The sequence below is a fragment of the Pongo abelii genome, chromosome 17 (genome assembly GCF_028885655.2).
Source record: "Pongo abelii isolate AG06213 chromosome 17, NHGRI_mPonAbe1-v2.0_pri, whole genome shotgun sequence".
Taxonomy (NCBI): domain Eukaryota; kingdom Metazoa; phylum Chordata; class Mammalia; order Primates; family Hominidae; genus Pongo; species Pongo abelii.
Genome location: NC_072002.2, coordinates 68,304,877 through 68,331,454, shown reverse-complemented (window position 1 = coordinate 68,331,454; position 26,578 = coordinate 68,304,877). Strand labels below are relative to the sequence as shown.

Genomic DNA, 26,578 nt, shown 5'->3' with positions numbered 1-26,578 from the left:
TTTTTCCCCTTCTCCATTGATGTTCCTTCTGAGTTTTCTAACTGGAACCCTTTTTAGCTTATTTCCTTAGTAAAACTTTTTCTGTCTTTAAATAAACTTTCCCTTCTTATTTTCTAATTGTGTCATTTCCTTTTTGTATTACTTAAACTCCTTCCATTTTTTATTTTATATTTTCTCCTTCACAAATCTATATTTCTGGTATTTTATGATTTCAGAAGTAACATATATAATAACTTCAAAAAACCCTCATCATATAGCTTTTTGTCACTATATTTTTTAGTTTTAGAGAATAACTGTATAAGTTGGTATAGTAATGTGCACCTATAGTCTTAGCTACTTGGGAAATTGAGGCAGGAGAACTGCTTGAGCTAAGAAGTTCAGGGCTGTAGTGCACTATGATTGTGCCTGTGAATAGCCACTACACTCTAGCCTGGGCAACACAGCAAGACCCTGTCTCTTTAAAAAAAATTAAAAAGGAAGAAGAGTTATATAGTCTTATTTATTTCCAAGAATGCCAAGGTATTTCTTCCTATTGAAAAGAAACACACACACACACACGTATCCATGTGTATATCATGTGTTTATGTATATATTATGTACATATATGGGTGTAAAACCACACGTTCTGTAGCTATCTGGTCATATTTCTAAGGCTAACCTTAAGAATCAATCAACTTTTTTACATAACTAAGTCTCTGACGTAATTTTTTTTCATAGCTTTTATTTCCTCTTCATATTTAAGTGCAGGAAAACAGAAGAACAAACAACAATAAGAACAACAATGGCCTGGGGTGGCCTGGGGTGAATGGACAGTACTCATTGGTTTAGATGCTATTACACAGCACCAGTCAATCCGTCCCTTGATGAAGAATGAATTTTAAAGATGCCCTTACATTGGCTGAATCCTCTGTTGGTTTGTGGCTCTCCTCAGACACTTCAGGGGCTGTTGGCACAGACACAGGAAGCAAAGGGGATCTTGCTTTTCCAGCCAACCCAAGGGAGGCTGTTTTCACATGGGTCTTAGGAAGAGTGGGCCCTGAAATAGGAAACACAGTGATGAAAGTAATGTAGAAAACATTCTGCAGAACACTTTCTCAAGTATATACACCATATCCAGGAGACTGGCATTGATTTTAGGTTATCGCTCATTCTGTAGTGTAAAGATGAATTCTGACACAGTGAGTGGGCTCGTTTTATTTCTACTAAATGGAAGACAAATTCTGATTAGGCTTCTCCAGATGCAGCTCCACTAGCCATATGTAATTGCAAGTAGATTCCGAATCACGCTGTGGAAAGTTGCCTGGGAGCTCTGGACTGTTCATCACACCCTATAAAGTGTCAGGCAAGCTTATTTGGTGCCAGTCTCGGCTTAGGGCCAGAAAGCCCTGTGCTAAACCACCTAAATAAGCCCTAGGTTGCACAGCAGAACCAAGGAAGATTTGCAGAGTTAGAAGAGCTGGTTGCTCTGGTCTACAAATGAGCATAAGACGTTAGAATAAAATAAAATCCATCATGGCTAATGTGATAGACTATCATCATTTTTAATTCTATTTTGGAACAAAAAAGATGTAATTCTGTTCTAATCTGTATGGCTTTTGTCAATAAGACATTCTTTTGCTCATGAAAATCATTTGAGGCACTGCTGAGTATCAAATAGATGATATTTCTGTCTCCTATACATAAGGGCTGCCTTTTTGGAGGAAACTGAAATTTGGCTTATAAATTCTGCTTAGCTTGTAGCACTAATACAACCTTGACCTTATAGCTGAAAATGAAACTTTTATAAAGGCTTATTGAATCAGCTAGTACACCTCACATAACTAAGGGGTTGTGTCATTCTTAGCATTGTAACCAAGAGTTCAGCAGAAAAGGTATTCGAGAAAGCCATGAAAAGGCATTGGCCTCAGTTCTCTTCTATCACGAGAGATGACGTTTTAGTCCTAATGGTTCTAATGGGGTCCTATATTTTGCCTAGAAAAAGTTGTTTGGACTACACTTTGGAAAACAAAATTCTAGCTAATAAAGCTCAGAGGTTACTCTATAATCAGATAAATAGGAGTCATCTGAAGGAAACAATGAAAATAATAATAAATCTAATAAACCAGCAATCTGCTAGGTGCTGGTCACTAGAAATGGTAAATCCTGACATAAGCATCTTTTCCCATCCCTTGACCTAACATGAAATTTCTTCACATTTATACCTTTTCACTCTTGAACTTTGGGATCAAAAGTCTGCAATTTGAGTGATTTATCATAAAAGGGTGATATTCTGTTCGTGGTACCTCTGATGAGGAGCGAAATGAAACATGAATCGTTTTCTTCAGAGTGGAAATAATATTTACTGAGTGCCTACAAAAGTCTAGATCTATGCCAAGCATTTTAGTTTCATTTTGGACAAAATAACATGGTGAGGGAGAATTTGGGATTCACAGTAAGTCCAGTCTGCATTCAGATCTGTGCAATTTCTTGTCAACTGAACCTGTCTTGGCCTGTTTTTCATCTGCAAAATAGGAATGATACTAGTAATTTGTTAGGATTAAATGGGATTATGTATTTAAAGTGGCTGATACTTAGTAACTTGTTCAAAGAGGGCTAACTATTCACGCTGTGAAAAGTTGCCTGGGAGTTGGTGCCAATAATAGTTATCCAATGAGGGCTATTTTTAATATTAATCATATTATTATAATATAATATATTAATATTTTTCAAAACAATCCTGCTAGGTATTCTTATTCTCAGTTCACATATGGGGATGCCAAAATAAAGACAAAATAAGTAACTTGCCTAAGTTCGCACATTTAGAAATCGGCAGGCAGTGTAATAGTTTTGCAACAACATCTGTCTAACTCCATGGAGCAAATGAAGGATGATCACTAGCTTGTTGACCTAGCCCATCCAATTTACATGGGTTTTTTGAGGAAGCAATGTAAACGAACATGAAATCTAGTTCAAGGACTATAAATCTGGGGATAAAAGCTCATTTTTTATCATTGTTTCTCATAACTGACTTGTAATTTAAAGGGAAAAGTAAGACTTTAATCAACTCCAGCATTGACTTAAAATACTGTATTCCAATATTTTTAAAATATATACAAACATAAAACTTGCTATAAGCATCATACCTTATAGTTCTTATCCTATGCTATAAAACAAAAACACGTTTAAAGTTAAAGAGAAAGGCCCTGTGAAAATAGTACAATTTGGATTATAATCATTAATTTGATAAATGAGATTGTTGGGCTAAAACAAAATTGCCATATGAATTTGATACTGTTGCTATATTACAATCATTTTGGGTTTGTCATTCATGCCCAGTTTTCATTATGAATGTTTTCCTTCTTTTTTTTCATTTATTCAACAGCTTGTTTTCTTTATTTTTAATCAACAAGGAAAAACAGTATATATTTATGGTGTAAAACATAATGTTTTGATACATGTATATACATTATGGAATGGCTAAATCAAGCTATTTAACATATGTATTACTTCACATACTTATGTTTTGTGTTGAGAACACTTTCAATCAATTCTCAGCAATTTTTAAGTATACAATATATAGTTATTAACTCTAATCACCACAATATACAATGGATCTCTTGAACTTATTCCTCCTAACTGAAATTTTGTACCATTTGACCAACGTCTCCTCAATCCTCTCACCTCACAGCCTCTGATAATCATAATTTTACTATTTCTTTTTTTATTAATATAAATTTAATACTTTTCTCCTGCCTCCCCCTTCTTTTTTTCTTACACTTTAAGTTCTGGAGTACATGTGCAGAATGTACAGGTTTGTTACATAGGTATACATGTGCCATGGTGGTTTGCTGCACCCATCAACCTGTCATCTACATTAGTTGTCCTAATGCTATCCCTCCCCCAGCCCCCTGCCCCCCGACAGGCCCAGTGTGTGATGTTCTCCTCCCTGCGTCCATGTGTTCTCATTGTTCAACTCCCACTTATGAGTGAGAACATGCAGTGTTTGGTTTTCTGTTCTTGTGTTAGTTTGCTGAGAACAATGGTTTCCAGCTTCATCCATGTCCCTGCAAAGGACATGAACTCATCCTTTTTTATGGCTGCATTGTATTCCATGGTACATATGTGCCACATTTTCTTTATCCAGTCTGTCATTCATGGGCATTTGGGTTGGTTCCAAGTCTTTGCTATTGTGAATAGTGCTACAATAAACATATGTGTGCTTGTGTCTTTATGGTAGAATGATTTATAATCCTTTGAACATATACCCAGTAATAGGATTGCTGGGTCAAATGGCATTTCTAATTCTAGATCCTTGAAGAATGACCACACTGTCTTCCACAATGGCTGAACTAATTTACACTCCCACTAACAGTGTAAAAGTGTTCCTATTTCTCCACACTCTCTCTAGCACCTGTTGTTTCCTGACTTTTTAATGATTGCCATTCTTATTGGTGTAAGATGGTATCTCGTGGTGATTTTGGTTCGCATTTCTCTAATGACAAGTGATGATGAGCTGTTTTTCATGTTTGTTGGGTGCATAAATGTCTTCTTTTGAGAAGTGCCTGTTCATATCTTTTGCCCACTTTTTGAAGGGGTTGTGTATTTTCTTCGTGTAAATTTGTTTAAGTTCTTTGTAGATTCTGGATATTAGCCCTTTGTCAGATGGATAGACTGCAAAAATTTTCTCCCATTCTGTAGGTTGCCTGTTCACTCTGATGATAGTTTCTTTTGCTATGAAGAAGCTCTTTAGTTTAATTAGATCCCATTTGTCAATTTTGGCTTTCGTTGCCATTGCTTTTGGTGATTTAATCATGAAGTCTTTGCCCATGCCTATGTCCTGAATGGTATTGCCTAGGTTTTCTTCTAGGGTTTGTATGGTTTTAGGTCTTACATTTAAGTCTTTAATCCATCTTGAGTTAATTTTTGTATAAGGTGTAAGGAGGGGTCAGGTTTCAGTTTTCTGCATATGGCTAGCCAGTTTTCCCAACACCATTTATTAAATAGGGAATCCTTTCTCCATTGCTTTTTTTTTTGTCAGGTTTGTCAAAGATCAGATGGTTGTAGGTGTGTGGTGATATTTCTGAGAACTCTGTTCTGTTCCATTGGCTTATATCTCTGTTTTGGTACCAGTACCATGCTGATTTGGTTACTGTGCCTTGTAGTGTAGTTTGCAGTCAGGTAGCGTGATGCTTTCAGCTTTGTTCTTTTTGCTTAGGACTGTCTTGGCTATAGGGGCTCTTTTTTGGTTCCATATGAAATTTAAAGTAGTTTTTTCTAATTCTGTGAAGATTTTCTAACTCAACAATAGGCAAGACCTCATTCATACAGGGACTGTAATGTCAGGTGGTGTTCACTGGATGTGAATGGTTTACCTCTACTCACACACAATTTTTTTTTAAACTTCTGACTATAACGATGGTGTTCCTGGTGCCATCTTAATTGTAAACCCAGATAGGAAGGCAGCCACTAAAAACCTTGGCAGGTACAGATAACCCAACATGTGAAATTCATGTTGATATTTTAGGTTATTATTTAAGTGAAGGCGTAAAGTTTAAAAAAGAATTCACAAAGTTTAAAAGCTTTAAAAAGAGGCATAAACCTTGAGAAGGTATCTACCAACCATGTATTTTGAATTGTGTTGCCTGAATTTTGTTTGTATGCCCCTCAAGAATGCTTGCAATGTTCTGATTAAACCTGAATTTATAATAGTTTTATTGTCACAAAAGCTGTTCCTCTTAGCACATTCCAGAAGCTAGCTCTTATCCCTTCCTATGTTTAACACAGCAGCTGCATTTTAAAAATGAACATTTGTCTCTATATATTTTTTCACACATCTTTTACTTATTTTTGACCTAGACTCCCTTGATCATAAAACCTATTTATTTAAATTTTTTGTTTTAAAAACATGTTTAAGAAACTCAGCTACTTCTGAAAATTTACAATTTAATATGTAACCAAACACATGCAATGCATGTTTAACACATTCTGAAAATCAATTCACTCTAACATAGATATCTACAATAAAAAGTGAAAGGCGTAGGCATAGCTTATTATGTAGGAAATTCAAGTAGGGCCAGTGCCTGTTCTGAGAAACGTAAAAGTAAAGATTCTTTTAGAATATACCAGACTGCTGTATATAATTCCATAACATGTACTTCATCACCGTTTTTTTGTCAGTTTTACATGCAGAGAAATGAATTCCTAGGCATAGCCTATGGTTATCACGATGGAAATATATTCTTATGGTGTATTTTCTTCCCAGAATTCCAAACACTTAGGTGTATTGCACTATGTGTATCATACTGTATCAACCACACTCACTCCTATTATTACAATAGGGCATGGACATGCCTAAAGAGTACCATCACTCAAACTCATTAGAAAGTTCATTATAATAATTGATTTTCTCTAGTGCCCAGGCAACAGTTATACATTCAAAATGTAGTGAGTGTTGAACAAATGTACAAGACATGGTGAGCCTCACAAAAGGAATCGAAGACATCGTCTCGGCTCAAAGACCGCACAGAGTGTTTAAACCTCAGATGACTGCCTTTTCTCAAGTAATATTCACAGAATCACAGAAATTTAGAATGCCGGAACCGCGAGGGCTCTTGGAGCTCATCGAATGACCTTCCTTCCTTTTATTTTGTTGAAGAGAATTCTGAGGTCCCTGGAGATGAAGGTAGAATTAATTTCAATAAAATTCTAGTAGAGGCAAAGAATTTAAACAGCCTCCCAGAGTACATTGTCAGCAGGATTTGACTGGGACACTCTATGGCCTTAAATATTTTTCTTTCCTTTCCTTGAAAGGGCAATTAAAGAAAAGCGTATGAGGGAAATTTCCCAGGAGAGATTTATTAACAACTAATTAGGCAACTGTGGTCTCAAAATTGCCTTTTAGTTAAGGAGAATAAATGTTTCAAAACCAAGATTTCCATGAAAACATCCTTTGTCAGAAGGCAGACACCATGTTCCTGATTGTGCATAACTCCATCCCTACATGACGTTTGTATTTTGTGTGTGTGTGTAGATTCAGTGTTCAATATTTCAAGCCTGTGCACTGGTGAAACCTGGGTCCCTACAAGCTCACCAAGCAGTGCTTTTTCCTTAAGTGCTTATAGCTCACCAAGCATAAATGGCTTCTTTCTTGATTTTCTGGTGGGCATCTCTGTTCTTTCGTGGGGCTATGAGACATGCCTTCAATCTTTTACCTTGTGCCTGAGACCTGATCAGTCACCTTCCCATGTGTCTAAATTCTCAGTCCATCTTCTACACTATTTAAACCAAATGAACATTTTTATATAAAATAATCAGTCTCCTGGTATGGACTGTGTTCAAATGAGAAGGCAGTGTAGTCATGAGGCATGTGGATTAGTGAGTGAGGCCTGGAGCATGGTCCAATCCAAACAGGATACTGACCACCATATTGCGGCCTCTCACCTGCTGATGGACTGACTGCTGCTGTTGGGAGACCATTTGTCCTAACCCCGATTTGTTCCTCCACATGAAGCTTTCATAGATTTCAAAGACTTTGACATTGAAATGGGGCATTGCCACACTTCTTCCTGGGAGACTAACTGGTTTTTTTCTACGCTGCTTTCAGAAGCCGGGTTTAAAGCCCACTTTGTTTATGCATCCCTGGCCTCAGGGATGCACCATTCTTGGTGACTCCTTCTTGATAATGGACTGCCTTGAGGCATGAGAGCCTTTGATGTGCCTGGCAGTGTTTTGACTCACTAGAAGAGAGCCATCATCCTACCCAAGAACTAATGGAAATTACGGCAATTAGAAGAAAAAAAAACAAACTGAAAACATATTACTTTGGGATATCAAAGTGCTGTTCTTTAATGTTAAGAAATGATTGAATTTTTGATGACTTTTTCTATCTTGGTAGATCTAGATTGTAGCTACAGGGAAAGCTTCATATTTATTTATTCACTTTGGAGAACAACACTTAACATTGACTACTGGCCTAAACATGAACACTTTTCATAAAACTTCTATGAGCTCTATCAGAAACATATATCAAAGGAAAAAGAAAAATGAAAAGAATCTCTTCCATGGCTCCTAGCTGTGAATATAATCTCAATTTTGGAGTCAGGGTCCTCTGGGATCTCTCCCAAATATGAAAAGTGATTTTCAAAATGTGGTTAAAAAAAAAAAACCACTTCATTTTGGGAGAGGGAGGTGCTCAAGGCTGGGTGGGAGCTAGTGAGAAGAGGATCAGTATTGGGGCTCTGAGAAATTGGAAAAATCACCTTTCATTTTGCAAATAGGCCTTGAAAGATGAAGGGTTTCCCACTCTCTGAAGTCTAAGCTGATCTATATTATTATTTTCAATGACGGTTAACTGTGTGTGATCTATACAACAAATTCCAAATATTTAATGAGTGCTCAAATAAATATCCTGATACTGAGGAAGCATTTTAGCCTAGGACCTAGTTTTGTGACCTTGGCTCAATAGTCTACTTTCTTTGGATTTTGGGGTCTTTATGTCTATAAATGTAAGAAATTTAATTTTTAAGTTATTAGCTATGAAAATTACACAAGGAAGGATAATATAGCTATTCTACCTGTACTTTACTTTACATTTGGACTTCTTGCCTCTCCTTAAGACTTAGGAAGAATTAGTTGATCCATTGAATCCGAAGGAATCTCCAGCCAGTTAAAGCTTAACTCAAATTGCAATAATTTAAACTAGTGCTTTGTAAAAGATAAATGTTCTGTCATTTTTTTCTTAAAATTATTAGTGAAAAGCTATACCAACAATTAAAGTTTTACTGCTTTTGTATTTCAAACAGATACTCTAATTAAAAATAAGTGGTATTACGTTTCTGAGGTTAAATGATCCATGGCTAATTGAAAAATTTAAATTTACGAATGCTCAATCTGAAGCCACTGCAGAATTTCCCTTATCCAGGGTGCATGTTGGAGAAGTTTCAGGCGACCCTTTGGTGGAACGTTGGCTGTTGATGCGCTAAGTAAATGTTCTTACACTGATATACAACTAATTAAGTGAGCATCGCTTTGGTTTTAATGTTATCTCCTCAGCAGGACCCACTAAGAGGAAAAAATAAAAATGGGCTGGAGTTATGAGATGGGCTAGCAGTGTGCATCAGGTGCAGAAGAGCAGCCTCAGCAGGAATTTACTGTTTCAAGCTTCATTTTCGCAGTGGAGTTATTAAACATTTCATTTACTCATTAGGTAAATAATATATGACTGCCAGGTGCAGACTCCTGCTAGCATCTCTCTGCAAAAGGTTTTCCCATGTAAAATAATTTTTTGGGGTGAGAAACATTAGGCTGCAGCCGGAATGGACTGAAAAGGCTCACCGGGGTCAGATCAGAGGCCAATGCATAGCATGGTTTTGATTTCACTATTAACTCACATCTTCCCCACTTTTTCCTATTTCCTACTTCATTTTCCATTCCTTTACCCTTACGAACAAAGTTAAAAAGGGTGGTTTTGAAGAAGCCTGGGTTCTCATCTCTACTTTGTCTCTGATCCATTCTGTGATGCCAGACAAAATGGAATGGACTCTCTCAGTCTAGTTTCCATGTGAACCAGAATATTATTCTTACATATACTTATTATTAAGTAGCCCATGCTCGGGTTAACTGGGGGCGGATATAGAAGTATCACATAATTATTTCCACTTCTGATAGGCAAGGAGCTTTTGAGGGCATAGGAGAAATAAAAAATATTTATGGGAAACTTTGTGTAATACTCTACCTTTTCATCTTCAAAAAATATTGAACAAAAAGACAGTAGCTGCATTTACTCAGACACAATAGCCTCAGGCATCCCTCATAAGTGATCGAATTTCAAACTATAAATTTTGCATCAATCTTAAGGCATTTTAGTCTACCATGTGAATTGTACTCTAAGGGTGATAAACATCTCTAAATGCCACTTCTGGGAAGAGAAACATTGTGTTCTTCTCCCAACCTTCTTATTTCTCCTCAAAAATAAGGGAAACAGCCTGTTTGCCCACTGGGGATGTGCTGATGAGGTGCCCTGCTCCCCTCTCTGCTCCTTTCTTCTCTTCTCATTGTAAGACAGGGCTACTCTGAGTCACAAATAATGTGGCTTTCAATGGGCCACCTGTCTGTGAAAAATGAGACGAGAGGGTTAAGGTACTAATGGTCACTACTCAAGTTTTTAAACCTGCTTGGGCTTGACATTGGGCATTGACAATGAAGACCCTCTATCCTTAAACTTCACAAGAGTTGCATATGTTAAGCAAACAAGGCAAGGCCTGACTCCAGAAGTCCCAGCCACCTCTCTACTGTCTGTTTCAGTTTACAGCTAGCAGGTCCAATATTCTTGTAGTCAGGGAGAGAGGAAGAGGTCTTCCACCTACTGCTACCATTTTCCAAAAGGCTATGATTCTCTGCAATCCTTGATTCCCATCTGGTTATCAGTACCTTGTCTCTATTATTTTTATAAACTAAAACCTGGAGAGAGAAAGGGTAAAACACGTAACCTTTGTCCCACCTACAGGTACATAAACTACAGTAAAACACCTTTTCCTACATTTTCTTATCTGTTCTTTAAAATAGACCTTTTAAAGCATACCTTATTGCTCATGCCTTGGGGATAGGAAAATCAAAATTCAAAGAAGATAAAGGACTTGTTCAAAGCCACTCAGCTGATAAGTCAGGCTTAAATTATATGTTCTTTCTTAGACAAAAATAAAAAATTCAAAAAGGTAGGCTTTGATAGAAAGCTGAGTGAAGCAGACCAGACAATCTTAGAGGAGAGGAGTATGTGAGAGTGAGAGAGAAGGAGAAGAGACAGCAGTTATAGTGTGGGATGGTGGCACGGGGTGATGGAAGAGGTAGAAGAAAGAATAGGAGTAAATCAGCATATGCTGATTTACTTCTGTATGTTGATCCCAGCTAGACTTGTTCCAATTTAAATGGGAAGCCAGTATAAATATAAACATCACGGTATCAAGGAAGTGAAAATTTCTGAAGTCTTGGGAAAGAATAACAAACATAGTACTTGGCTTTAGAGCTTCTTTAGTTTGAATAATGCAAAGGGTGAAAACTGTCTTCAAATATCTTTCTTGTTTTTTCACTCCTTTTTCTCAGCTCCTCTTTAGCACTATCCAGCCTCCTCAAACACATACTCTTTTGACTTACAGCATTTTTATACCTAATAAATGATTTATGATAATATCTTCTGGGAAATTATAGAATACAATTGAACTTTCTGACTCCTCAAATAAACATTTATTTTAATTAGCTCCCATTCCCTGTGATTTAACGTTATCACTATTCATGGGTTCACTTACCATCCCTACCACCAGAAAAAAAATTAAAATTTTACAGATTGCATATGCTACTCACCCCAGGGTGACACTGGATGAATGGGAAATTTTTATTAAATGAGGAGTCGTTGGGGAAATGTGTATGCAGTCATTAAGTCTCTGCAGGAGGTGCTTTCAGTGTACCACTTGAGTGGTGCTAAGGACAGGTTAGGATGACCCCCTTCGAAGGACAGCACATCTCACTTCCCCACAGGAGCTCATCTTTTGGAGAAAACATACCATGGACAGCGGTGGCTCTGATCTACTGATCTTCATTTAGGCAATAAAAATAAGAGATTGTTGCAGAAGTGGGACAAATTTATAAATTCTAATTTAATTCCCTCATCACATGTTGAAAAATGTACAAAGCCTCAGGTTTTTCTATGAAAATGAATACATTTTGCAGAATTTCATTTGAGTAGAGCACAAGTACTCAGCTTTTGGCCTCAGATTCAGAAAAGTTGTTTCAGTACAAAGTTTTGGAACTGGTCTTGAAAAACAAAAAAACAAAACAAAAGAAAAACAGACATTGGTTTATGTTCCACAAGTGAGCTACGTTGAGGGTGATGACAAAACAGCAGGTCAAGTGGTTCTTAACCTGTCATAGATAATAAATAATTTGAGACACTAATGAATGCCATGAACTCACTTGCTAGAAAAATGTTCAGGCACACCCACAGAGAAATATCCATTTAATTTCAAGTGAGTTACCAAACCCACAAGTTCTTCCATGAACCCAAGGTTAAGAGCATACAATCTGTTCAAAATCCAAACTACCTCATAATCTAATCTGCAGAGGGTCAGCCTCAGCAAAACCTAGAATCTTTTTAGCAATTCAGAACCTCAGGCTCTACTCCAGATCTGCTAAATCTGAATCTGCCTTTTCATAATGTCTGCAGGTGATTTCCAGGCACACAAAACTTGAGAAACACTGCTTTTGATAGCCATGTCCATGGTGAGCTTAGAAGTTAATATTTATATCTCAAATCATGTTTGGACATGACCCATACTGTAACACACTTAATAAAAACAAAATGTATAATTTTTCAGTGAGAAGACAAAGACATCAGTAGTGTTTTACATGTGCTCAATGAGAAATAACCTCTTTTTCTCACTTTCAATAGCTTACTTCCTACTCCTCTCTTCTTATCCCTCTTTGCCTTGCTATTGATTCTCTTTGCAGAGAGTTGGTGCAGGGAATAGCTAAACTGGAAGTTAGAGCTGGGATCTAGGAAACTCCAGAAGCTTTAATCACATTAAATCGGTCCATTGTGAGGAGCAATTCAGGAGATGCACTATTTATGAGAGAGAAGAAGCCAGGTAGTGACCATCTAATCTGTACATCTGTTGGATATAAGGCCTTACTTGTGCCCTATGCTATTGTAATGTGGTGTGATCATGTGCAGTGTGACCATTTAAGTGAGACAGTGAAAATGGCTTCCAGGCTGTCAAATGGATTTATGATTTGAGAGCAAGCCCTGTTCAAAAGAAAGAGGCCACTCTTTTCTCTAGACTTAGGGAACGACATTCAGACAGCTCTGAGCAGTTGCTCTGACCTGCTCTGCTCACCGTCTCTCATAAGGTGATGAAAACTTCACTGGGCTCAACTTATCAGGCAATGTGTTCTCCAGATTTATCAAGTATTCTAATGTGTCAGCTCAGGCGTGTGTGCACAAAGCAGCCTGTTTCTTTTAAATGAGGTACCACTCAGAGCGTAGCCAAAAAGAAAATAAACAAATAACTATATTCTTTTAAATGCAACACTAAAACTAAAAGTTAATTTTTGACTTAAGAGCATACTAGGTTATTGTGGTTTAAAAAAATGCAGTCTTAGCCAGGCGCGGTGGCTCATGCCTGTAATGATAACACTTTGGGAGTGTGAGGTGGGTAAATCACTTGAGCCCAGGAGTTTGAGACTAGCCTGGACAACATAACAAAACCCCATCTCTGCAAAAAAATACAAAAATTAGCCATGTGAGGTGTCGCTCACCTGTAGTCCCAGTTACTCGGGAAGCTGAGGTGAGAGGATCACCACTGCCAGGGAGGACAAAGCTTCAGTGAGCTGTAATTGAGCCAGTGCACTCTAGCTTGGGTGGCAGAGTAAGAGACTGTCTCAAAAAAAAAAAAATGTGGTCTCAGTTGGGCACAGTGGCTCATGCCTGTAATCCCAGCACTTTGGGAGGCTGAGGTGGGCGGATCACGAGGTCAGGAGATCGAGACCATACTGGTTAACACAGTGAAACCCCGTCTCTACTAAAAATACAGAAAAATTAGCTGGGCACGGTGGCAGGCACCTGTAGTCCCAGCTACTCGGGAGGCTGAGGCAGGAGAATGGCATGAACCCGGGAGGCAGAGCTTGCAGTGAGCAGAGATCGCACCACTGCACTCCAGCCTGGGTGACAGAGCGAGACTCCATCTCAAAAAAAAAAAAAAAAAAAAAAAAAAGGGGTATCTGTTAGAAAATTCTTACTCAGGTGACCTCAGAAGTAGAAAAATACATACAACTTGCTGGGTAAAAGAATCAGAAATGTCAAAGAAGAATGTTTTAGAAGAGCACTTTGAAAAAGACGTTAAAAATAGCAGTCACTACAAGTGCCATTATTCTTATAAGTCTGTACGTGCAATTATTCATTTCAAAATGAGAGGCATATGGTTTCATGAATAGGGCTTACTTATCATTGTTTTCCACCAAAAAAGCTTGTTAGAATCCCTTTTACCACAGAAGATAAAGGCATTCTCTTCTAAGAGCCTTGATATTCCGGTAAATAAAGAGATCCTGGAGATAAGAACATCAATCCTCCTGCAAGCCTAAGATGAAAGTCAATGATGGAACACACACAAGATGTTTAACATGACACCTGAATTCGTTTATAAGTCCCTGCTAGTAAGATAAGTGTTATAAACATTCAAATCGAAGACTGTTTTTCACACAGTCTGTTAGGTACTACAGGTCATGTCTTTAGAAATGGGTTGCTGATGGTTAAACTGTTTATTTTAATATGACGGAGACTTTTTGTTTGCTTTCAGTATGTTAGATTTTTCATAACACATTTTCAATAGTCCATTAGCACAGAGGTTTATGTGAGCACTTTATTTCAACATTTCCCCTTGCTGCCAAAGAAAGCGACTATAACTTGATGCTCATTGAAGAACTTTAAAGATCTCTGTCAACTACTTAGAATACTTAAAATGTATACCATGAGTCTCAAAATCTTCATTCAAACTAAAACCTTTCTCTTACTCATAGTCTTTCACAAAACAAAAAGGAGAAAGGGAGAATATCTACCCTTATTTCTGTAGTAACTGAGGTTGTAGAATTTCATGTTTCCTTCCTCAAAGAGGAAAGACCATCTGATTTCACAGATGAGAAAAGTGAGATTCAGAGGAGCAAAATCAGTTCTATAGTTGGCATGATGGAGAGACTAGTCCTTAGGACTCTGACTTCCACTGATTCCCACTCCTCCTTTTTTTTTTTTTTTTTTTTGAGATGGAGTCTTGCTCTGTCACCCAGACTGGAGTGCTGTGGCATGATCTTGGCTCACTGCAACCTCCGCCTTCCAGGTTCAAGTGATTCTCCTGTCTCAGCCTCCTGAGTATCTGGGATTACAGGCACACGACACCATGCCCAGCTAATTTTTTGTATTTTAGTAGAGATGGGGTTTCACTGTGTTGCCCAGGCTGGTTTTGAACTCCTGAGCTCAGGCAATCCGCCTGCCTCAGCCTCCCAAAGTGCTAGGATTACTGGTGTGAGCCACCACACCTGGCCTCCTCCTTTCTATGAACGCAGACAATGCTATTCTTCTTTATGGAGGCCACTGCATGTCTGTTCATTTTCATAAAAATAAACTACTGAATTTCCGAGGGCTGTGGTTTCAAGTGTCTTTTCCACTCTATGCAATTTATTTGGCTTTAGCATAAGATGCTATTTATAGTTCAGATTATTAAACATGTTATAAAATGGTCATGAATTTGTAAGTTATTTCATCTTATCTGCCTTTATCTATCTTTTTCTAGTATCTGATATCTAATCCTTACAAACTTACAAGTCACTCTGGTTTGTCTAAACTCATTATTAGACTTGAAATTGAAGACCTGAAGTCAAATTCTGGCTCTCACCTTTATTATTTTATTATATTCTGACCAATTCAACCAACATTCAAGTGTCTACCACATGTAAGGGTGGCAATGAAGGTCCTAAGAATAATGACACATGACCCTGGAAAAGTTGAAAGGTATTCAACCTCTCTAAATATTGACCTCTGTATTGGTAATGCTGATCAAAGTTACTTCTCAGGTAGATATACATTTATTTGGAAATGTCCTCTGTAAACTATAAAAAGGTGACAAAGTATAAAGCATAAGCCTTATTACTTTTATGTAAGCTGATTTTTAAAAAGATGCTTTATTTTCAAAATATTTCAAAACAACAACAAAATCTATACAGCAGTAGTTAACCATGTGACCTATCAAGTTTATAAAAATGTAAAAGGAATATTTACTGCCTTGAAAACAACCTACTGCCCACCTTTCCTTCACCATTCTTTCTGTCACTCATGCGGCCACCCACTCTGCAGTATAATCCAAGTACGTTCTTTGTAACTTACATGTTTTGGATTATGTCTTCTATTAGGTTACAAAGTTCTGAAAATAGATTATTTTTTATTTTCTCTTATGATTATCTGGATGGCCACTGAATACTTTAACCTCAGAGTTTCATTGTATTAGGTTGATAGTTAACTTCAATTTCATAAATGATCTAACAATTCTTGATGCAATATTTTCTCGTAATTGGGCAAACCTTTCATAAAATGGACTCAAACTTTTCTACTGTAGTCATTCACTCCCTCCCCAAAAGAGCTTTTTGCAATTCTGAAAAATACTAGCTGTACAGTTTTTGCTCTCATTGACCTATGGTCACACTCTCCAACTCCCATTGTGAGTAATAGTCCCATATGCCTTAAACTCTTTTATATACTGCTTTATGCTCATCTTTTTTTTTTAAATTTGTTTCTACAGCCTTGGCCATCAGTGGTGGTGAAAGCAACAGATGTCAGATGTCAGCCCCGGCTTCCTGCCTTACCGTAGAGGGATATTCAACAGACTGGATAGGTGAGTTGAAGGCAGATGGCAGCTATTCCAGAGTGCTCCAGCTAGTTGCTACTTTTGCTATAACATCTCCTCTCCATGTAATGCCAACATAAAGGAATAAAATGTTTACTCAAACACTCAGCTAAATGACTTAACCTACCTGATGTAGTTCCTCCTAAAGCATATTTAATTATTAGGATCCTAGAAGACCCCTTTTGGGGGGGAAAAAGTCACTCTAAGAATAACTGTTAACATCACAAAAAAAGCTAGGTAAAATCCTGTATCTATCTTCAAAGTTAAATATAAACAAATAAACAAAAAAACATTTCTCCAAATTATTTACATTTGGCTATCACCTCAATTGTTGACCTTGGGCAAGCTGCCTAACATTTTTAGGCCTCTGCTTTCTCACTTATAAATAGGGCATCAATTACTTGGCTTACTCATAATGACTCTTCTAGAAATTATTTCTCTCTCCTCTGGGCAATTAACAGAGCTCTTTTCCTATTAATATTTATTTACTAAAACCTCATAGTAGAGGAAATACTAATTTATTAAACCACCAAGCAGGTAGGTTCCAGAGTCACAAATATTATTGATACTTAAAGCAAATTTGCCTTAATTACATTTTACCAATGGATAATTTAGGATGACCAGACCAAATCGAATCAAATTTTACCTATTAAAAAAAAATCTGTTAGGAGTGAGAACAGGAAAATTTCAAGGAGATGTCTACCAAAAAGCCACACAGATAGCTTTCACATGAGATGAAACTTATGTAATAAGATGTAGTATAATTTTCCACTCTAGCATTGATTGGAAGTATTGGCTTCAGCTTCAATAACACGAAATCAACACATCTCTCCTATTTAGCTGTGCCAATGATTTATTCTATCTGACTGGCCTTTAAAATGACCCTCTTGTGTCACCTTCTAAAGGATGTCTGATCTCCCATGACCTCTGCCTGTGGCTGATTTTAGCAGAATGGAACACTCGTGTGGTGTTCTTGATGAATACCTGCAATGGCGGCCTACGAGTGGCCCAGCGAAAGCAATTGTATTAATGCATTATAGTAATTTATTGGCAGTTTTGTGTGATAGCAGATTTACTGAAATAAGGCCTGCCAAAAAGATCAGGTTACAGCAGGAATACATGATTTCCCAACCATCCATAAAATATAAATCAAATGCCTTTTCTGTCCACTGTCAGCCACCTCCACCCACTCCTCGTCTTCAATCCTCACACAAATTAAAGCACATGCCACAATTTGCACGGGGAAAATCAAACTCAATTTCGCAGTACAATGAAGTGAGTTTTGGACTTGTCATGTCTACTGACATATTGATCCCTTGAAGATAGAAAAGATCAGAATGCTCTGGAGTTTCGCTTTTATAAATATATACGTGTAAAATGCAATGTGTAAATGAAGGAAAATATAGTGCTTATGGAGTTTTACAAAGTTGCAAGAGGTCCAGGGGGCTAATGTTATAAAAGAGCATTACGATATAAAAGTCACTATTTAAGAGATCACATTTTCTTTCCCTTTAGAATTACATCTCTAGAAGACAAATGGTCTCCTAACCCAGGTTCATTTAAAGTGCAGCTGATCATTCCACAGCTAAAAGGAATTTTAACTAGTAAAGAAGAAAAAAACCCACACACCCTATCTTGGCCCTTTGTAAAATTTATGTCAGATCTATAATGCAATAAGCCCAACACTCTATTTAACCTGAAAGGGGACTAAGCCAAATCACTTACATGTCTACATTTGTGATTTGCAAAGTGTAGCGATTGCAGCCTCCATGAAATGTGTAAAGATCTCACAGTTATTCATGTCTATAGATAAAGCATTAAAAAATGGAAGCACTCTATTATAAGGTGATGATGACATTGTAAGAAACACCATAAATACCCTAGAGTCTTGTAAGTTACATTTTTAACTCAGCAGGTGGAAGAAAAAAGTTTGAGGAAATGAATCTGTTTTCAGGTAAGCAGAATTTCAGTCGTTATGACAACAGAATGGCTTTCTAATTACTGCTTACTATAAAAATATTGCAAAATGCTCTGCAACCCCATGGAGACTATTACTGCATAATATGTTTTGCCCTAGACTCATGTAAAACTGCTGCAAGCACAGCTCTGTGCGCCTTATCGGGAGGCAAACTAAGGCACAGACTGACGTTGTTGCCCATGAAAATCCACAGGGAGGGGAACAACACACACTGGGGCCTGTCGGTGGGTAGGGTGAAGGGAGGAAGAGCATCAGGAAAAACAGCTAATGCATGCAGGGCTTAATACCAAGGTGATGGGTTGATAGGTGCAGCAAACCACCACGGCACACGTTTAACTATGTAACAAACCTGCACATCCTGCACATGTACCCCAGAACCTAAAATAAAATAAATTAATTAAAAAAAATCAAATTCACACACAGGAATTTGAGTGGGGAAAAAGCTTCTTCCTTGATCCTAATCTCAAAGCTTTCAAAGTAGAAGTTTCTCATTTTTAAAAATTAGAGCAATGCCTCACATTACCATATTCTAAAGTAATTACTTGCAGTAAGTAAAGATAAATTCATCACTAATTATGCAGTCCTTTCTTGTGAAATCCACAGTAAAATTATTTGAGGTATTTTTTTTTAAAAGCTGACAAGAGAATGACTTTACTTCATCAATCAGTTTGACTAAAGTAATGATTTTCTTAGAATTAAAACTTGTTGAAAGCTCTAAGTATTTCATCTTTAAGACTAAAGTAATGATTTTCTTAGAATTAAAACTTGTTGAAAGCTCTAAGTATTTCATCTTTAAGTCTAAGAAGCATGTAGTTAATGTCACAGCTAATACATTTGTCAGTCTGCTAATTTTCTTTTTCTATTAGAATAAGTAAACATCAGCCCTTTTAAAAAGCATGCTATTTACCATGTGTCAGGAGCAATGCAGGAAGAACTTATTTGAAAATCATGAGGTAAGACATTATGAAATGAACAGGAATCATAGGAAGACAATAAGAGAGAAACACGAAAGGAAAAGGAATTTACTAATTCCAAAGGGATGGCGGGGCATGCCTCCAGTTGAGTGGGGGAGAGTGGCATTTAAAGAGGAGCTATAAAAAACATAAAATCAAACAAAAACTCTAGCCAGAGATATCTGAAAATAGGAAAGAAGAGATGGCTTGAGAGAAATAGTTCAAATAAAAACAAAAGAAGGATCTTAAGTGTACCATGAAAATAAAAGAAAACGAGATTTTGCCTGGTTGCCGTTAGATCAGAGAATGGTTCTTTGGCTCTTCAGACATGCTTATTATTTGATGAAATACAGCACAACTGATTCTACTTCCCTTCTATGAAGGACATAATCCACTAATTTATACCGCATTGTATCAGATTTTGTTTTAGGCAGCTTTAGCATTAATGTAATTAGAAGAAAACAACTAGTAAAAAAAATGCCAGTTCTCTGCTCCATCTATCATCCATCTATCATCAAATCTTCTTTTTTAAAAAAAAGTATCCTTTTGTTATTGTAGCACTTCAGAGCATAGGTTGACTTCCAAATCTTGTGTCCCAAACTAAATATCACTGGTGCAGTAAAATTTTTCATTTAAAGTAGCCTCCAGAATGTCATTTTCAGCTGTTTTATTCTTAAAGTTTTTACTTGCAAGCAGAGAGACTATTAACAGCATAAACTGCTGCAACTGCACTTTACTTTTTGTTGCTATCAAATTGGTCCTCTTTACTATAGAATAGTTAGGTTCTTACCTTTCCTCATTAAAATGTGAGTGAAGAAATCTGATGAGAAAATATATTCTTCAATTCAGAATTATTTTAAGATGTTTCTTGATTTTTTTCTTCTAATGATTTAATTAATTTAATGATTTAGTCGTTTTATTAGTCTTTTTCTTATTAAACAAGTTAGACATAAACTAAGAGGCACAAATGAGTTTCTAAAATTTGAGAACCCAGGAGAGCAAGGAAAAGATGCATTACTTACTTGCTATGTAGACTTAAACAAGCTACTTAAATTCTCTGTGCCTCAGTTTCCTTGTGCCTAAAATGGGGTCAAGACTAGTAGCTACCTCACAAAGTTGTTTAGAGGATCAAATGAGATGTAATAAGCCTTCAGAATCATGCCTGTCCTATAGGCATGTGCATTAAAGATTCATTAAAGGCTAGTTATTGTTAGCAGTTGCAATTAACCTGTCAACTATCTTGAATACTAGTTTCCTTCAAGGTCTGTTTCCTTGGGTTGTGCTTGCAGTGGGGAAACAGATGCAGCCAGAAATCACAAGGAAGCATACTCTTGGCACCAGAATTTCATTAAATGAATGCTCTTGCTTCAAGTTGTCTCTGCCTCAATTATCAAAGACTTCATAGTTTTGGGGCCATATAAAGTAGCAGATCCTCCCCATAATGTATGTGTGGAGTGTGTATGCATGGGAGGGTGGAGAGAGGGGCTTGGGCAATACAGACCTTTTTAAGTCCTTATGTGGGCTTTGCTGGGGTGAGAAGGGCTATCTCTTGTAGAATGAAATCATGACCTGTGTGTGTCAAGGAAGACTCCACAGTGGAACGTGTGTCCCAACCAATGGAATCCTACATGCCTTCATGTTCCACTCCACCTCCCAGGGGCTGTGTAGCTGAGTATCCATATTGCACATCATGTAAATGTTGAGAACATCAGAGGTGATGTGTACAAATCAACTAATGTCATCCCAGCAATTAGATACATTCTTAATGTAAAATAATTAATATTTATACTTCATAGACAATCATTTTTCTAGCTTTTACAGTCATTATGTGGCTTGTGTACTAATGCAACAAAATAAATTATTGTAGGTCTGAGTAACAGAAAAGTAGTCAAATGTATGAGCATAATGTAGATTAGCCCAGTTCAGCTGCCTGTGCTTATCAAGGAGGCCATCTCAGATTACTTAGAACTACTAAAATTTACTATCTTATGCCTGATATACTGAGGATTTTGAGAATTATTCTAATATTCCAAATAATTTTAAGTACTATTTATTTATCTCTACTTATCTATTGACTTATTCATTCTACCTGTTTCTTCTTTTCCTCCTCTCCTCCTCCTTCCTCCATCTCTTTTTGTCTCTGTCTCTCTCTGATACACTCCCTCTCCCCCTCCTCAATCCCTAACAGAAACAAAATGGAGCTCAATTTGGATACTAGGTGAAATAATAAAATCAATACTGCATTGGGAATCTGGGACTCGTTTCCTATCCCTGCCATCTTATTTTCTTAGAAAGGACCATAGATATGTTACTTTCTATCAATCTAAATTTTAGTTTCTTCATTTTTAAAATTAGTTGAGTTGTACTCAACACTGGTTCTGACATTCCTTTGTGGCCTAGTACTCTGAAATAAGTAAGAACTCCTGAGAAATGACTATTGAAAGGCACAAATTAGAATTATGAGATCCAATCCATTTCTCTAAAAAGTAGTTTTGCAGATTTTTATACCTTTACATCTAGTCTTGGAGTCTAGCTTTAACCCTTAGAACTCATGTGGCAGAATGAAGTTAGGGAATCAGGAATGTTTCCAGCATTCTCTAGCAAGCACACCTATAGCACATATTAAAAATGGTGGACTGGCTTCCAGGATTCTTCCAGGATTCATGGACAACTTTCCAAAGGGATGAAAAGCACCTACAACCAATCAGTTACTTGGGAGGTGGGTCATTAATGGTTACACTACAAGCATCAGTAACAAAAATGAGCACACTGGGCATGTAATCAACATTGAAAAGATATATGACATCTAGGCCTTCTCAAGCACCCTCATGCACTTAAATAGAGGCACCAATAATAATAGGAATTTTAAAGATGAACAACTGAGTACTTTACCTGGCTGAGACAAAAGTGGTGTGTAAGGGACTTTCGGTTCTATTGCACTCATTGGTGGAGGTAGCAAAGGATTAGCAAAGCTGCGGAGTGGATGAGTTGGTCGAACACAAGCCGTGGGGATGGTTCTGCTTGGTGCCTCATCACTGCTAGAATGCTCAGGCTGAGATGGGGGCAGCATAGGTGGTTGTTGGGTAGTTGGTCCTTCACTCACTGCTGCAGTGGAGACAAGAAAAGTCATTCATTATTCCTGGACAAAGTCTGTTTTCCTTAAGTCACAGGAACAGTCCCTGAATCCATTCAGAGAGATGTGATAGGGTGTGGTCAGGCTCTTCTCCAAGTTATTAACATTCTCATTCCTCTACCTTCATATACTTACGGAACATGACAGCACTTCCCCTTTAAACAATAGAAATAGATCCATCAGGACAGGAATTTATCTTTGAGGAAGAATAGTAAAATATATTGAGCACTGACTATATTGCCTGAACTGTCTGGGCCCTCTAATCATAAGTGATGAAGCGAGAAAAAAGAGTTATTTCTCCTTTCATAAGTAGCAATGTCAGTGAAATTCAATGTACCAAACCCTGTTAACAGCTGCATTATTTTCTACCAGCCAATATGCCAATTTTTCTGTGATTTAAACATGCCATGTCAATTGTCAAACAAATCAGAGTTACAGGATGCTCAGAGGCATTGCTAATAAAATGATACAAATAATAACCACTATCATTATCTTCCATAACAAAATGGAGGCACATCTAGCTGAAAAGTTATATGAGAGATGACTCTGCCAGAACAAGTTGCCTGAAAGCAGAATTGCAATTTTTCCTCTTTGCTAGTAAACCTTGTAATTTTCAGGCAGATTATGGTAGTTGAAGAGGTTCTGCACAGTTACTGTGAGTGCCTATGGGCATTTGAAAAGCTTTGTATATGAAAATACACCTTTTTTTTTCCCCCAGAGAACACAGTTAAGACAGAATAAAATATTTTCAAGGAAGTTTCTCTTGTTAATGACACAGTGATTGAACTTGAACTATTCATTCATATTCAAAGTTAACAGGTCCAGGTTAAACTGCAAGCAAAACGAGCTGCATAGTAGATTTAAGTGTTAATAAAATATTTTTTCTGATGACTTATTTCTTAACAAAGTTTTGTCAGGTAAATCAAAACAAAATGTGGTGATAGAAGATAACATCTTGCTTTTGAAAGAGAATTTTTAACCAGGAAATATTTCAAGATAATTAGTCAGATAATTTTGAGACAAGTCTCCCAGAGGCTCAATGAGGTCATCAAAGGGCAGAGGAAATAGAAAATCTGTTAATGGTGAAGGGAATAGAGATTTAAGATACAAAAGATCAAGACATAGAATTAAAGTAATGCAGAAGTGAAATGTGTCTTCAGAGGCTATCTATACTCATTCTTCTATATTCAGAAGAGGTTAGAGGTCTTCTGGGTCATTGAGCAGCCTCCAGGCTTATCCCATTCAGAGACGAAGGTAGAAAGATATAAGGTTGGCTGAGCACAGGATGTAGCCATATAGCAATCAATCAGAGCCAAAATACAGGCAGAGACTTGATAAAAGATTTCTTTGAACAAGGGAAATGAATCAAGGCAGCAAATGAGAGAATCCCAAGGAGTTTGAAGAGAAGTGCCTTATTTCCAGGCTAGGAAATCTTACCAAAGAAGAAGAAGAGCAAATGAATGCACAGTATTAAGGATAAAGTGTAGGGCTGCAAGCAAACCATTAAGGCAAATCCTTGGTGATGTTGGCTCTCAGATGGGAAGCTTTGGGTAGGCGTTATACAAGGCACTAAATTTCTTTTAAGACTGTAAAGGGGAGAGGAACACTTGTGTGCTTGTATTCGAACATTGTTACGTAATGAGATTTTTGTTAGTGTGGTTCTAGAGACAATGAAAATTACTCAGGTTTGACTTTTGACTCATTTAGTCTAAAGGAGAATATGACCGATGGTCAATTTTTAGCCAAGACCCAACTTTGGGCGTCTTTGTGCCACTGGCCTGAGAGAGATGACATCAAGTCCTCTCCTCACTCTTTGTTCCCATAAGAAAGTTTACCTTAATGTGGGCCTCTTTGCTAGCAATTCCTTCCAGCCGCAGGTCTCAGAGGATGCTTGTGAAATGTTAGATTGCAGGCATTTCTTAGGAGGGAAAGGCAGGCTCTTTCAGAAAGGATTCTCAAGATAATCGTTGGATTGGAGAAAATTATTCATCAGAAAGGGTATGTAATTTCACAGAAGAAATTCTGGGGAAGTGAAAATGCTTTGGCTTCCACTAGACTGGTTTCTGTGTTCCTCTGTGAATTGTGTGTCTCACAAATGAGGTTCCTGTGGCTATTTCTCTAGGTTCCCCTTTTATTTCCAATGGGCTAGCTTTTTATTAAAGGGTCTATAAATGTCACATTAAAAATATTCATCCAGGGAAAGATATTTCACAATTTTCCTCAAAAATCTGCCTTAAATAATTCTCTCTATTGAAGATGGATTGCAATTAGCCCACATTACATTTTAAACACTGGTTTAGCCATTAAAGGGACAATAATATGTTTATGATGTTTTATTTCCTTTTTTACTTCCTTCTTTCAATTTTTCCTTTTCTACTTTTTCTGCATTTTTGAAATAAAATCTACATTATACTTTCATCCACTTGATCAATTCAGCTATTGATACTTGTGTATGCTTCACGAGGTTCTCATGCTGTTTTTCAGCTCCATCAGGTCATTTATGTTCTTCTCTAAACTGGTTATTCTAGTGAGCAATTCATCTAACCTTTTCTCAAGGTTCTTAGCTTCTTTGCATTGGGTTAGAACATGCTCCTTTAGCTTGGAGGAGTTTGTTATTACCCACCTTCTGAAGCCTACTTCTGTCAATTTATCAAACTCATTCTCTCTCCAGTTTTGTTCCCATGCTGGTGAGGAGTTGTGATCCTTTGGAGAAGAGGCATTCTGGTTTTTGGAATTTTCAGACATTTTGCTCTGGTTTCTCCCAATCTTCATGGACTTATCTATCTTTGGTCTTTGATGTTGGTGACCTTCAGATGGGGTCTCTTAGTGGACATCCTTTTTGTTGATGTTGATACTATTCCTTTCTGTTTGTTAGTTTTCCTTCTAACAAACAGGCCCCTCTGTGGCAGGTCTGCTGGACTTTGCTGGATGTCCACTCCAGACCCTGTTTGCCTGGGTATCACCAGTGGAGGCTGCAGGACAGCAAAGATCACTGCCTGTACCTTCCTCTGGAAGCTTTGTCCCAAAGGGGCACATGCCAGCGAGAGCTCTCCTGTATGAGGTGTCTGTCAGCTCCAACTGGAAGGTGTCTCCCAGTCGGGATACATGGGCTGGAGACCCACTTGAGGAGGCAATATGTCCCTTATCAGAGCTCTCTACAGAAATGTCAGGCAGGGATGTTTAAGTCTGCTGAAGCTGTGCCCATAGCTGCCCCTTCCCCCAGGTGCTCTGTCCCAGGGAGATGGGGTTTTTACCTATAAGTCCCTGACTGGGGCTGCTGCCTCTTTTCAGAGATGCCCTGCCCAGAGATGAGGAATCTAGAGAGGTAGCCTGGAAAGAAAGGATATCAGAGATTGAAGATATCAGAGATTGAAGATCAACTTAATGAAATAAAGCGAGAAGAGAAGATTAGAGCAAAAAGAGTGAAAAGAAATGAACAAAGCCTCCAAAACATATGGGACTATATGAAAAGACCAAATCTACATTTGATTGGTGTACCTGAAAGTGACGGGGAGAATGGAACCAAGCTGGAAAACACTCTTCAGGATATTATCCAGGAGAGCTTCTCCATTCTAGCAAGACAGGCCAACATTCAAATTCAGGAAATACAGAGAACACCACAAAGATACTCCTCGAGAAGAGCTATCCCAAGGCACATAATCATCAGATTCTTGTCAGATTCACCAAGGTTGAAATGAAGGAAAAAATGTTAAGGGCAGCCAGAGAGAAAGCTCGGGTTACCCACAAAGGGAAGCCCATCAGACTAACAGTGGATCTCTCGGCAGAAACTCTACAAGCCAGAAAGAGTGGGGGCCAATATTCAACATTCTTGAAGAATTTTTTTTTTTTTTTTGAGATGGAGTCTTGCTCTGTTGCCCAGGCTGGAATGCAGTGGCATGATCTTGGCTCACTGCAACCTCCGCCTCCCGGGTTCAAGCAATTCTCTGCCTCAGCCTCCTGAGTAGCTGGGATTACAGGTGCCCACCACCATGCTCAGCTAATTTTTGTATTTTTAGTAAAAACGGGGTTTCACCATCTTGGTCAGGCTGGTCTTGAACTCCTGACCTCAGGTGATCCACCAGCCTTGGCCTCCCAAAGT

General features: G+C 37.7%; 1 protein-coding gene and 1 long non-coding RNA gene across 6 annotated transcripts in view; one reads left to right on the top strand and one right to left on the bottom strand.

Moving 5' to 3' along the window:
- Positions 1-26,578, bottom strand: part of DCC (DCC netrin 1 receptor) — a 1,201,233-nt gene that overhangs the window by 6,132 nt on the left and 1,168,523 nt on the right. For 4 of the 5 annotated variants that reach the window (XM_024235927.3, XM_063716903.1, XM_054537947.2 and 1 more), the window contains 2 exons: positions 22,239-22,451; positions 894-1,036 (listed from right to left, as the gene is read on the bottom strand). In XM_024235927.3, coding sequence (XP_024091695.3) covers positions 894-1,036; positions 22,239-22,451 — 356 coding nt within the window. The remainder of the gene's footprint in view (positions 1-893; positions 1,037-22,238; positions 22,452-26,578) is intronic. The other variant, XM_054537946.2, reaches the window with a different exon arrangement.
- Positions 1-26,578, top strand: part of LOC103892992 (uncharacterized) — an 88,838-nt gene that overhangs the window by 54,991 nt on the left and 7,269 nt on the right. Inside the window, exon 2 of the long non-coding RNA XR_008515946.2 lies at positions 16,311-16,403. This is a non-coding gene — a long non-coding RNA (uncharacterized LOC103892992). The remainder of the gene's footprint in view (positions 1-16,310; positions 16,404-26,578) is intronic.